This window comes from Mustela nivalis, assembly GCF_964662115.1.
Source record: "Mustela nivalis genome assembly, chromosome: 3".
Classification (NCBI taxonomy): Eukaryota; Metazoa; Chordata; class Mammalia; order Carnivora; family Mustelidae; genus Mustela; species Mustela nivalis.
The window spans coordinates 96,853,303-96,868,129 of NC_139022.1; the positions used below are offsets into that span (position 1 = coordinate 96,853,303).

At 41.8% G+C, this 14,827-nt stretch overlaps 1 protein-coding gene across 1 annotated transcript in view; it reads left to right on the forward strand.

Moving 5' to 3' along the window:
- Window positions 1-7,493: 7,493 nt before the first annotated feature.
- CDC20B (cell division cycle 20B) overlaps window positions 7,494-14,827 on the forward strand; it is a 48,101-nt gene continuing 40,767 nt past the window's right edge. The window contains exons 1-2 of the mRNA XM_082726005.1: window positions 7,494-7,666; window positions 7,932-7,994. Of these exons, the coding sequence (XP_082582131.1) occupies window positions 7,604-7,666; window positions 7,932-7,994 (126 nt within the window). The 5' untranslated portion in view covers window positions 7,494-7,603. The remainder of the gene's footprint in view (window positions 7,667-7,931; window positions 7,995-14,827) is intronic.

Here is a 14,827-nt window from a genome sequence, read left to right on the forward strand (position 1 = left end):
CTAAGCGTTCCTCTCCTCTTAGCAATTCATGGTGGGGCCAGCCAACCGAATGGGCCCTCTGCATTGCCCCTCTGGGATTTGGAGGCATGACGAATTGATGTAAATATGATGCTCTTGCTGTTTGCCACGTTGTGAGGAATAAAGTTCTTTTTCTCTGACCCAGCAGTCTTGTGTCTTCTACCAGCATCTATGAACCAACAAGAGACTAACTAACTTCCTAGATGGTAAATAGGATAAAATCAAACTCTAGACCTAAAAGGTTGTATTTAAATTACCAGTGGCCCCTGGAAAGTTTGAAAAAAGAAGGTATAAGAACAAGCAATCTTAAGAGAGGTAAGAAGGAACAAGTACTGATTTTTAAAAAAGATTTTTAAAAATTTGAGAGTAAGCGAGCGAGCGAGCGAGAGAGACAGAGATAGAGAGAGATAGCAGGAGCAGGTGGAAAGAGGGAGGGAGAAATAGGCTTCTTGCTGAGCAGGGAGCCCCATGCAGGGCCTGATCCCAGGACCCTGGGATCATGAGCTGAGCCTAAGGCAGACGCTTAACCAACTGAGCCACCCAGGCGCCCCCTGATTTTTAAATTAGTCAACTTTTTGCATAGGTTTATCTAAACTGCCCCCTCCACAACACTTGACTCTTTGGCTTTATAAAAAGAAGCCCTGGTTTTAGGGCTTAAGGCCCCAAACTGCTGTTGGTGGTATTCTGCTTCCTTTCATGTTAATCTCTAGAGAGTTAACTTCTCATGTACAGGTGGGAATGGTTTCCGGGGGCTTCAGGATGGCTGTGATCAGACAGTGAAAGAGTGAATGGCTCTGATTTCAGGCAGAGTTTCCCAGTTGGGGGGGTACAAAGTGGAGGTCACTTTGGTGGGTAATTTGTGAACTTTATGATACAGAGGAGAGAAATATGTTACCATTCCCTCAGGCTACTCTCTCCTCATTTTGCAGTCAGACTTTTTATGGTAAGGAGTAACCTGACCAAAATCACAGGGTAAGTGAACGGCAGAGTGGAATTCCACAGCTCTTTGTTCACGTCTCCAGAATCACCCACAAGTCATAGCGATTATGTGGTACTGACGTACAAGCTCACATCTAGGGGGATAAACAAGAATTCCATTCACTTACAATTGTAGATACGTAACTGTCCAGAGTAAGATCATTTCATTTCAGGGGTAAGACTTTCTGGACTTAAGCTTAAATCATGAATCAAGAAGTTTGTTGCTTGCGTCGCCGGAGTGGCTCAGTGCGTTAAGCCACTGCCTTCAGCTCAGGCCATGATCTCAGGGTCCTGGGATTGAGTCTTGTATTGGGCTCAGCAGGGAGCCTGCTTTTCTCTCTGCCTCTGCCTGCCTCTCTCTGCCTCCTGGTGAGCTCTCTCTCTGACAAATAAATAAAATCTTCAAAAAAAAAAAAAAAAAAAGTTGTTGCTTGGTGAGCACAAAATTGGAACACATTTAAATATATATTCTCTAGTGACATAACCCTCAAACTAGAGTGGACATATGGATTCCCCTTGATTTAGTGTATTACTATTTAGAGAATGGGATTGGAGTTTAGGATTTGTTCACTTCTATTTCTTGACCACCTGCTAGGTGTCAGACACCTACTGTGTGTAGGCCCTGGACCTAAGGATACTAGCCTCTGGACAAGTGCTTTATAGAGACATATTTATTATCTGAATACTCTTTTAAATTAGCCATCTACGTGTTATTACTTCATCTCAAAGGAAAGAATTTATACTTTCAGGGGTCTTATATTATCTCTCTTGATGAATCAGTATAGAGGATACTAATTACCATACTTTACAGAAAGGAGCCTGAGACTTAAAGGGATGAACTAACACGCTTCAAGGCACACAATTAGCAAGTGGCAGGCCTAGGAAGACCCAGATCTACCTTACTCCATGCACCTTCACTTTCCACTTCACCCTTTTACTCATAATTTTCTTACACTTGGGTTTATCACCTTCTAAGCATAGCCACATTAAGGCCTTTATTTTCGGACTCTATAATCCTCATTCTATGATTGGGGGGGAAGGGCCTAATCTCATCTACAAATCAATTCAGCAAACAGACATTGAATATGAACTATGTATAAAGCTTAACTATGCGTAAAGCACTGAGACATTCTCTGGAGGACACAGAGATGAAAAAGACAAGATCCTTGTATTCCTGGAGCTTCCAATATACTGCACACAAGTATATAAGCTGGAATTCAGCTGAGTAAAGATACAAACAAAATGCTATGGGAACACAAGGGAGAGAAAAAACAAGAATTCAGGAGATTTGAGAAGGGTTTTGGAACAAGGAACTGAAATTTCAAGGATAAGATTGTTAGAAGATAGGAAAAAAAAGTCCTGGGGGCAGGGACAATGCCTTAGGGGCTCAGTTGTTTTAGCCTGAGACCCTTACTGGGTGTAGAGATTCCTTAAAAGCAAACAATAAAAAGCGAGGTAGCCTGAAAGCAGGAGAGTGCTGGCCTTCATCTACACTGTGGGGAACAGAAGTTACTGGCAGAAGAAGATACTGGTATTGTGGCAGGTGATGCAAGAAAGGCTGAAGTTAAACTGAAGAGGGCTTGTATGTGACCTAGAAGGTTTGGGACTGAATTCTGTGTAGGAAAGATTCTTGCAGGGATTTGAGCAGGGCAGAAATGCAATTAGCTAAAGATAATGCGTAATAGCTTTTTACAGCTTTATCACTGGATTTTCACTGCTTTACAGAGTGCATGGAACTTGCACTGTGCAAATAAACATGTTAAAGGAATGGACTCAGTTGATATGGAATTATCGATTAGGTTACTGTAATAGATCAAGAAGAGGCAGATGCAATCAGTGCTGAAGTGAAAATGACTGCCTTTGATATGTGGGTTTGGGCTTATGGGGAGGGGAAGTGTTAAAGAAGGCTGACTTTAATTCTGTTCCACCGGGAAGGTGGGGGATATTGGGAACAGGCTGGTTGAAGGGGGGAAAACATGGTTTGGGGAGAAGAGGAATAAGGAAAATCTCAATTCTGTTTTGGATTATGTTGTGCTTCAAGTGTTGGTAAGAGATCTAGTAAAAGGATTTGCACGCATTCACGAGCCTTTATTTCTTGAGGCGGCACCATGTTCATATGCTTGACTTCATCCCTGGTTTTATAGAGATTTGTACTGAAATCAGGTTGATATTTTCCTTTCATCCCATAAAATTGTGGGGGTAAATACCTTAGCAGCCTATGCAAGAGCTACCCTAAGCAGCAACAGAAGGGGGAAATGCATTAAAGCAGCTAGGTAGTTGGAGGTGAAGTGATCTTCTGATTTCATGCTTTAAGCTGGGCAAATTTTATTTTATTTTATTTTTTATTTTTTTAAAAGATTTTATTTATTTATTTGACACAGAAAAATCACAAGTAGACGGAGAGGCAGGCAGAGAAAGAGAGAGAGAGAGAGAGAGAGAGAGAGAGAGAGAAGCAGGCTCCCCACTGAGCAGAGAGCCCGATGCGGGACTCAATCCCAGGACCCTGAGATCATGACCTGAGCCGAAGGCAGTGGCTCAACCCACTGAGCCACCCAGGCGCCCAAGCTGGGCAAATTTTACCCTTCACCTTAGGTAAAAATAGATGGAGGAATATATTTTAAAGATACACATTTTAAAGGACAAACCCTGTATTTAGAAACGAGGTAGTAACGGAAAAATATGCATGTACCTAAAGTAATAAGTTAATGTAACCAGAGGTGAGGTGGTATTTATTCTTCTGATTGAGGCTTTTACTCACTAGAACCTTCACAAGTTGTCTTTCGAGCCCTGCTGGTATTATAAGGGAGTCATTCCTTCCTTCCCAAGCGGTATTTTGAGCTATATATATTGGGGGGTGGTGGTGGTGGGGAGACATGCTCAGACAGATTATCAGTCCAGAACACGATGCTCTCCTTCCCTTGCTTTCCCCAAACTTCATGGCCAACGTCCGACTCTCCCACCGCACCCGGTCTTCCCCCTGTCCCACGTGACTGGAGCTGTATTGATCCCGCCAGGAGTGGCGCTCTCCCCCAAGTCCTGCCTGGCCGGCACCTGCCCCAGGGGCGGTTGCAGAGCCCAGCAACGGTCCCTTTTGTCCAGTAGGCGGGCGCCAGAGCGGGTCTGGCCCGCGCGGGAGGTGGGGCGCGAGTCGGGGGCGGGCTGGAGCGCGCCAGGTGGGGGCGCGAGCCCACCCGGAGAAGCCGCGATGCTAGGGGGCATGAAAACCGACAGTTGGAGTTGGGGATGGGGAAGCTCTCTGGTTTGCAACTGAATGCGGTGAAGCAGAAAAAGCAAGTTGCAAAACGATTAAGTGTAGTGAGATCGCATTTACGTTGGAAGGTTCACAGCGCCCAAATCTCATTTACATACATTTCTGTATGTAAATGCATTGGAAATGGTCTGATAGCAGCTCTGGGGGAAAGGAGTAAGCTGGGAGGGTGGATGAAGGGAGCTGACTTTGTACATTGTGTATTTTTGAGATATGTAACATTATTATTTGGAAAATGTGATCATGTAATTGAAAAAATATCTGCATTTGGGAAGCTTTGGATATCTTCTTGCTTCCCATCGGTAGGGAACTGCTCAGACTCTCAAAGCACCTGCAAGATAGGAGTCAAGAAAAGTGTTTTCACGTTAGCCTCTTCTCCCTTCTCCCTGCTTCATCTCTTTTCCTCCTCAACTTCTTATTCCATATCCTTTGAATTGACCTTGGCCTTCGCAGAGGAATCTTCACAGCCCCGTTCTTATCACAGATCTGCAAAACGCACTCACAAAGAGCAAACGTCTTGAAGATGGTACATTACAGACACATAAACCGATGAATTAGGCATTACTCCTAAACTGTATTTGATAAAAATTAAGATAAAATGTTTACAGGATATTTCTATTTTCTCCTAAAAACTTATGCCGTACTAATTTCTATTCATTCTATCATTTCTATTCATATGACCACATATTGCTTCTCATTCCTAAGTTTTACTTTGACATAATTTGACTTAGAAAAATGTTACCAAAATGGTACAAATAATTCCTTCATGTCCTTCACATAGTTTCCTGATATGTTAACATTTAATACAACTAGAGCACAATGATTATAAGTACGAAATAAGCATTACTACTCCTATGTTAACTAATCTACAAATGTTACTCAAATTTCTGCAATCATCCAACAAATGCCTGTTTCCCCACTTTGGTCCAGGTTTCAGTCCAGGATCTTACAATGCATGTGTCATGTTTAGATAGATACTTCTGATCTGTAATAATTTCTGTTTTTCTTTTTCATGATGACACTTTTGAAGAGTACTACTGGCCATTTATTTTGTGAATATTCTTTCATTTGGTTTGTTTAGCATTTTCTCATTGTTAAATGCATGTTATTGTTAATTAATTTGGCAAGGATGTCACGGAAGCTATGTTGTGCCCTTCCCAATGTGTCCTATCAGGAGGCACAGGATGTCAATGTGTTATTAATGGTGAGGTTAACTTATTACTTGGTTGAGGTGGAGGCTGCCAGATTTGTCCAATGAAAAGTTGTAATTTTCCTTTTCGAATTGGATCACAGGAGGCAACCCCCTCATCATATGTACACCAGTTTTACTATTCATGGTTCTCAACTGCCACAGTTAGTACTGTGGTGTTTGCCAATGGTGATTTTTCTATTTCCATCACTCCTGTTAAATTTTAATATGAATATTTAAATGCCCAATAACTTCTTAAAGGAAAATACTTGGCTTTTACTTTTCTGTTTTAACCTAGGGGGAAAAAGCATTTGGAGGCTGTGTGATATGTTGTGGAACTAGCAGCTAAAATGGAATTTATAAATTGCATTACAGATAAAATGAATTTTAAAAGAGTATTTCACTATTTTTAGTACTTGTAAGGAGATGGATTCTAAAATCATAGTTTACCTGGGTTTACAAGATCATAAATTGGCTTTTATTACTCCTGTGTTTATGCCCATTCTCATAAGTGGTACACGTAAAATGATACTTAGCAGTAGAACAAAAAGTCTCCCATATTATTTCCAATATGCTGCTAATTTTAGCTGGCATTTGCAAAACTGTTCTTTAAATTAACAATACATTTGACTCTCAGCCAATATTTCACTTTATTTAGCCTCAATGTTTGCTGAAAGGATTTACTGGAAGTTGAATAGACTATAAGGAAGGTAAAATTCTTGTGGGTGAACTTACAGATCTTTCAGTCCATGGGTTATTTGACTACCAAGCATTTTGATAAATCTCATCTGATTGTTACCCTGTGCAGCACTTTCCCTAACCTTTATCATTGCAGACGGAAAACTGGTTCAAGATTGGGTCTCAGCCTTGATGTCAATTTTCCTTGCTTTCCGTAAGAAGGAAACAAGAGAGTGAATTTATTTATTTATTTTTAAATCATTGACCCTTTTGAGTATCTGATGTCTTTGAATCCTTTCCAGGAAAATGCCCAGACCCACAGGTTGCATTAAAGGGAAAGGAATCCCGTGTCAAATGGGAGAAGGTAGGGAGGAGGTTACTGGAAGGGAGAAGCTGGTTGCCAGTCTGTCAGAGGTTCCCCAGTTTCCCCTCCTGCCATATGGCACAGCCAGCCTCCCTTGGCAGCTTAGGTGGGGCTGCTGAGGCTGCACAGCCCATCTGGCTCCTTGTCATTTCCCTCCAAACCCCTCCCTAAACCCCCCAAATCATCCTCTCCTTCCTGATTTAGCCCCCAGTCTGCTCAGCTTTCCTGCTGGCTCTGCAATCCTCCTGAGGTGCTCCCTGTCGCCAGCCTTCACCTATGCCTTCATCTCGCTCACCAACCTCGTTAGGGAAGAGAGCTGAGAAGCACAAGTGAGAGAACCTGGCCCCTTCCAAATGGCAACAGCAGAGACCTTATTGAATCAATGTGATGGCTCCCCTTTCTCATGAGCACAGAAATCTTGCCACGTTTTCCTGCCTATTTGAAAAATGGAGCGAGAGCTGATAAACACGTTGGGGGGACACGTCTAAGATCAGTGGTTTACACAAACGGTGAATATTCTTACCAATGCAGAGGAGGCCCCGTTATAACGAACCTTTTTTTTTTCCCCACCTTGAAAATGGAAAGAACGTGAACTCACAGAACCCGCTTCTTCGCCCGCCAACCCTCTCCTCTCCTGCTGGTGTGACGGCCCTGGGCGCCTGGCCCAGATCAGGCCCGCCACCGCTCGCGGCAAAGCTTGGCGCTTCTGTGCGCGCGTCTGCGGACAAAGAGCAGGCGGCGGCGGCGCGGGGTGGCCAGCCGGGAGGTGGAGGCGGGCAACGCCGCGCGCCGGGGGAATCCCTTCCGCATTTTTACGTCACCGCAGCGCTGGCCAATGAGAAGCGGGACGGGGGGGGGGATTCCCGCTCCGGCTACCGCCCAGCCGGCTTTTTAAACGGTACTCTGGGGAATGCGGTCTAGAAGCAGTGGGAGGAATGGGGGAAATGAAAATTAAGGGTGAAAAATGATGGTCCCTGGGGGGAGGAGGGGGTGGTGAGACTCTAGATGTTTGACGAGTAGGCGTCAAGACCGACTTAGAGCTGGGGGGGAAACCAGAGCCGATCGGGCGGGGGAAGCCAAACTCTAGGTAGGGGGAAGTTCTGCGGAGATGGAGTGGAAACTGGAGCGCACCGCCCCGCGGAGGGTCCGGACAGAAGAAGAGATGCTGTGGGTGAGTGATGTCTTTTTATTTCCCAGGGACTTCTCGTCGAAGGCACTGTTTATAATACCTATTTAGGACCAAGATGTAGCATAAAACTCTAAACCCTGATCCTGCATTTTGCGATCTGTAGTTTAGTTGTATACCGGAGGTGCTTGCTTGCAAAAGAAAAAAGTAAATGCAGCCGGACAAGCTGAGGATGTATAAACATCCCACGCCTAGCATTATGATTTTTGAAAATAATTTTTCTCTCTATATGTTGTCTGTATTTTCGAAGGAGAATGTCATGCGGGTGTTTGCCAAAGACCTGAAGCAGAAGAGAAATCCACGTTCTTCCAAGGTGAGTATCTAGGGCTTGCTCTAGTTCTTTTAATTCTGATCTTGAACAAAATAACTTTTCCTAAAGAAGATATCTGTTGGAAGTACGGCGTGGTCTGAAGATGATGAAAATTTTAAAAAATCAATGTCCTAAGATATCACTAACTACAGAGTCTAATTATACACTCCCCTGCCCCCTATTTCTGTAAGACGTTGAAGATCCCTGGAAGTGGTAATCATTTGTATACCGCTGGTGCTTTCTAGTTTTTGCCTCAACAGGAAAGCATGAATGTATCAGGTAGGCAGTGCATTGCTAGCTGGCTGTTAATTTTAACAGTTGCTTGTTGCACTTGCCATTGTTGCAGTTAAGCTTGCCTCCCAAAAAAGGGGAAATGGTGCCATCTTGTGGATAACCGGAGAAGTGGCCTAATTGATGGTCTGTCCTTCCCTTAGCAATTTAAAGTTGATCCAATATAGTACTTTTTCTCCTTGAAAGTCTGAAGCCAAAGGCCTGTAACTTCTCTTGTAATCAGCGTAAAAATAAAACAAGTCCATGTGAGTTTTTCTTCTTTTCCCCACATAAACAGCCCTCATATGCTTTATTTATTTTTAAAAAATATTTTATTTATTTGACAGATCACAAGTAGGCAGAGAGGCAGGCGGGGGGGGGGGGGGGGGGGAACAGGCTCCCCTCTGAGCAGAGAGCCCGATGTGGGGCTCGATCCCAGGGCCTTGGGATCATGACCTGAGCCGAAGGCAGAGGCTTTAACCCACTGAGCCACCCAGGCACCCCCTCATAAGTTTTAAATCTCTCACTATCACCATTCACCTTGCCTTCTCTCTACCCCAAATTGTTCTTATTCCTTTAGACTTTCCTCATAGATTCTAGTTTCAAACCCATCAACCTTTTTAACAGATTTTTCTTATAATTTAAAATTTTCAGTATTTCAGTGGTGTTACAATAAATCAAACACAAAATGGCTCTTTAAGAATGCAATGACTAATGTTATTTATAGTGGGAGATGATGAATGACAGTTTTAAGTCCTTACATTCCCTAAATACTTTAATATTGATTTTTCCCCTTCCAAAACAGCTGCAGTTTTGTTTTTTGCCCAGCTTATGTATTGCCAGGACTCCTACTAAATATTTTGCTGCTTAATACAGACAACTGGTCTTTAGGTCGTTAAATAGAAATAATTGGAAAAGCTACAGTTAAGTATAACTTGGTTATTTCACATGTACCATAGTTTGATATCCAAACATTTACTTGAGAATAACTAAATGCAAGTATTCTGAGAGTTTTCCTTTTTAAGTTTTTATGATTTAAAAATAATGTTTTTATATTTTATAACTGTTTTGGAGGAACAAGTTTTGTTTATAAATTTTCTTTTATGGGACTCTTAAGATTACCATTGTGCCAGTGTTTCACGTTGCAAATTAGCTTCAGTGATGTCATGGGCTATGACAAGCAGGAGTGACCTGAGTCAGGTAGGCAGTGTGTTGTTAGCTGGCTGCTTTGGGTCAGTACGGCAGCCACAACTACCCTGCCACTTGCTTCTGGATAAATTCTTCTCGTTAACAAGCTGTACTAGTTACCTGTGTGTGATGGGTTGGCAGTGTATTGTTAGCTGGTTGAATATATGAATGGCATCAGCTAACATGCAACTGCTCTCTTATTGCATATACAATGGACATCAGCATATAATTAATTCTGTAATTAGTGTATGTGTATGCGTGTATGTGTATACTTTTTGCTATGAACCAGGACACTAGTTACCATAATACTCATAATTGCTATTCCGTTACTCAATAATAATACAGTAGAAAGCTTTATAAATAATGAAGAAATCAATACAATTAATTCTTTAAAAATTTCCCAGGTAAGGGGCTCCTGGGTGGCTCAGTTGGTTGGGCAACTGCCTTCGGCTCAGGTCACGGTCCCGGAGTCCCGGGATCGAGTCCTGCATCAGGCTCCCAGCTCCATGGGGAGTCTGCTTCTCCCTCTGACCTTCTCACTTCTCTGCTCTCTCTCACTGTCTCTCTCTCAACTAAATAAATAAAAATCTTTAAAAAACATTTCCCAGGTAATATTTTTGGAGGTCTGGGTGCACAGTATGAAAGTACTTGTGATGTGGTGTATATATTTTTAATATAAGACTTAGAATACAATGACAGTTTGAAATGGAAAGCCTAAAATGTTTTCACAAGTTTTCAACTGAATCTTTAGTATTCTCTCTAGATAATCGGTTTCTTTCTTTCTTTTTAAAGATTTTGTTTATTTTTTTATTTTTTTATTTTTTTTTATTTATTTGTCAGAGAGAGAGCGCGAGCGAAAGTGAGCACAGGCAGACAGAGTGGAAGGCAGAGTCAGAGGGAGAAGCAGGCTCCCTGCAGAGCAAGGAGCCCGATGTGGGACTCAATCCCAGGACGCTGGGATCATGACCTGAGCCGAAGGCAGCTGCTCAACCAACTGAGCCACCCAGGCGTCCCAAGATTTTGTTTATTTAACAGACAGAGATCACAAGTAGGCAGAGAGAGAGAGGAGGAAGCAGGCTCCCCACTGAGCAGAGAGCTGGATGCGGGCTCGATCCCGCGACCCTGGGATTGTGACCCGAGCCGAAGGCAGAGGCTTTAACACACTGAGGCACGCAGGCGCCCCGATAATCAGTTTCTTAATACGACCTCAGAGCAGGTCTTTAAAACCATGTGTATATACCAGCTGAATGGAGAATTGGGGTAACTTTCAAGATGAGTCAGTCAACTCCAACATTTTCACTTGAAGTACCAAGAAAATTGGAAGTTTTGGGGTGGGGATGGAGTTTAATAGTTGTAGGATTTGCTTCAGTTATTCACTTCATCTTCTGTGAAGTCACAGACTCATAAAATATTTGGAGTAGTACATGAAATTTAGCTTGTGAAGCGGGAAGAATTGACTGTATAATATGCTTTTAAATATTTTCTGATTCCTTTGGGGGCCCATGCAACTGGCTCATGCAACAATGTCAAGTATGTGCTGGGTCCCAGACATACAGTGACATATGTGTCCTCATGTGGACATATGCAGCAAGTTCATGGAACTGACTTAGGTGGTCTGGTCAATTAGTTATATTCTAAGTGAGATGTAAGAAATATATTACAGGGGTGCCTGGGTAGCTCAGTGGGGTAAAGCCTCTACTTTCAGCTCAGGTCCTGATCCCAGGGTCCTGGGATTGAGCCCCACATCTGGCTCTCTGCTCAGCGGGGAGCCTGCTTCCTCCTCTCTCTCTGCCTACTTGTGATCTCTGTCAAATAAATAAATAAAATATTTAAAAAAAAACCTATATTACAATCTACTCTACTGGATTATAAATTACAATTATAATTACAATTTTAATTCTTATTTTAAGTTTAAACATGTAAATCATGGGAGATAGATGCCTATAATTGGATTCTTTATGCATTTTGCTACTTTCACATCTATTCTCTTTTCATTGTTGCCCATTATCATTTTAGTTTCAGCATTTTTAAAGGATCCTTTCTACATAAATATTATTTTCATTTTCCTTTTTCTTAAAAGGTTAAATTTCAGTGTGTTCTTTTTTATGGAAAGTCTTTGACCTGTTGATAAAAATAAAACCTACTAAATTAAGAAGGCTTGGCCTTTGTGTTTTAATTTTTTTTTAACTAAAGAACAAGACATAAAATGCCAACATTCATACTCAATGATCAATACATATTTAAAGCTGTTCTTCCATTCCATATTATTGAGATGATGAGAAAGAAGGGAAAGACGGGAACACAATAAAGAGAAATTAAGGAGATCCGTGGGTAAGGAGGAGAATGACTGTAAATTCAAAAGAAGAATGTTTTCATAGGAATACGAGGGAAAGAGAGGGATCCATACTTGGGACATCAAAGCTACTCTTCATTCCCCCCAAGTGTTAGCAGTTCAGCAAAGGGGAGGAAGAGCAGAGTGGGGAACAGTATGGGGTGTTAGTTTCTAGGCATGACAGTTATTAGAATTTTATTATTCTGTGGGAAAGATGAAATCCAGGTAAGGAATAAACACGGACATAGTGTCCACATATTGTCTCCACCTAAATATACCATTTTTCTTTCAAAGGAACACCACAAAGGACATAGTATTTTGTATAGGGATCACTCAAGACTTTTTACCTTGTTCAAGGTAGTCTTCTGAAACAGTAAACGTGTTGAAACACACAAAAAAACAGGTTTTTTTTTTCCTTCTGAGGCCTTGTCTACATTTTTTTTTTTACTGTAGTATTTTCCTACTTGAGGTTACCTAAAGAAGATCCAGTGAAGTCATTAGATTTTACTGTCATTAGCATATTGTTAAAAGCTTTTCATATTTCAGTAACTGTATTTCCACATATTCATATAGCCTACATAAATAGTACATAATAAAAATAAATAATATATAATAAGTTTTTGCTCTAGATACATCTCTTAGGAGATCCTTATGATAACCTAACAAGTCTGATTTTTAAGAATTTTGGTGTCCTAGAGCCCACTGATAGTGGGTTGTGAGAAATGATTGTTAAATTTTCAGAAATTTGGCATGCTAGTTATTAAGCCATTGGTAGATGGAAGTTGGCCATGTGGGAGCATTTAAACCATGGAAACTTGCCAAATTGGGACCCCTCTTCCAGAGATGTGATGGTTGTCAGCCACTGGGTATATGCTATCTATTCCATAATTACTAGGAACTGTATATAGCTACCTCTATGCATACTATGGATATTAATTAGTAAGTATTTTAAAAAATGAAGTCTGACTTTCAGGATACATCTCAGGAAAATTCATATTTATTCCAGTCTCCAACACCATGGCTATATGTGCCATGAGATGAAGACTGGGAGTTAGAATGAAGTACTCCTTCCCACCTTCCCAATAAGCCAAACTTCAAGCCTATGCATTATCACAATTAAATGCATTTGATTTTGTCCCTTTGTCATAATGGCCACTGAATACCCTTTGATGGGGTGCCAGCTGTTTTCTGTTATACTCCTCAATTTAGATAGGAGTCTGTGTCTCGGGCTTTTTGATGCCAAGACAGGGAAGATCTGCTCAGTTCACGAAAGCTACATTTTCCCCCTCTGTATGTGTGTACCTGGTGGAATTCACATAAGACATTGGAGTTATGGGTAGCAGGACATCAGCAAATAGCTCCACACCCTCTTTTAGCACAGACAGCCTCATCGTTACGGAACCTTGAATGGACACCCACTTGACACAGTTTCAAATCCCCACCTGCCTTCTCTGCATACCCAAAGGACAAGGGGAGAGAATCAAGCATTGACTATAGTAGATACCGTAGGTTGAATAAAGCAACCAGGATTGGAGATCTGTAACTGAAAACCCACTTTATATGGCTTTGGAGAACAAGTGACTTTGGGCAGGATGGACATCTCAACTGCATTCACCAGGACAGTCCTGGTTGGTCCCCAGGGCAGCATTATTAGCGTCGGACAGTGGGGAGTCTACACAGCCTGCATAGGGCTAGCGTATACACTTCTACTCATACCCTAACATGAGCACACAAAACACTGAAGCAGCCCTGTGGCACTTGTCCCAGGGCAAGAGTGTTCTGGAAGCAACACTTGGAGAGTTTGCCCTGAACAAAATTTTGCTGAGAGGCTCAGAATTCAAACTGCTTCTACACTCTTGGGGGCAAAATAGCAAAAGACAGATAGGCTTATTTGAGGGCTTCTATTTCTTCAAAAACAATTCAGATCAGTACTGATTCCATTCCTGATCACTGAAGACACCTTGTTAAGCATGGCCCTTGACTGGTGGAGCTGGAAGGAACTCTTTGTTCAGTCTGACCTCAACTTATGATTGAGCAAATCTAAAAGTAGTCTAGTGACTTGCCCAAGATCATATGACTGGTGAAGGGGACAAGCAGGTCTGCTGACATACTAAACCTGCCATTCTTTTTTTTTTTTTTTTTTTTTAAATTTATTTGAGAGAGAGACAGTGAGAAAGAGCATGAGTGAGGAGAAAGTCAGAGGGAGAAGCAGACTCCCCATGGAGCTGGGCGCCTGATGCGGGACTCGATCCCGGGATTCCGGGATCATGACCTGAGCCGAAGGCAGTCGTCCAACCAACTGAGCCACCCAGGCGTCCCTAAACCTGCCATTCTTGAATCTATCCTTGTAAATCTTCTTGACCTCTAATAGAAACTGTACCCCCAATTGTGGGTGTTTGGACATATACTTTGAAGCAGAAGGTGATCCAAGAAATAAATTTTTGGTTTCTCCAAGAACTTTAAACACTTGTACAGAATTATATACTAAGGTGGCATTACTGACTTCATCATAAAAAACCCTCTTCACTTTCATTAATCAGGTCAGAATTTGGGAGCCATGGCTATTGAGATTGGGTCTTCCTTCTTAGCCAAATATTACATGATTGCCTTTCCTTTTTTTTCTTCTGCCCTAGTCTTCCTATTGAATTCATGAAATGAATATCTACCTAGATATGAAATGAATATCTAGTCTTCACCAACTTGGCAGGTTGCTCTGTTAGTCAATAATTATAAGACTGACAACATAAAAGTTAATGACTTTGGGAGACGAAGCATTTTGTGGCTCTATCAAAGGGTTCGGTGACTGCTGATGTTTAAGGCTGTTGTGACTGCCAACCTCCTTTGTTTACATTCAGACCTTTAAAGATTCAGAGTTGAGTCTTACTGTTTCAGCTGTCAGAATGATGTGGCATGGAATTCTTTCCAAATGGCTGATCTAGTCTGAATATATGAGCAACCAAAATTATTATACCAAGAATTGAGCTAAATCATCAAATACTGTCTTTTTCTTACACTTAGGATTTTCATTCAGAAATAAAGCCTGCAA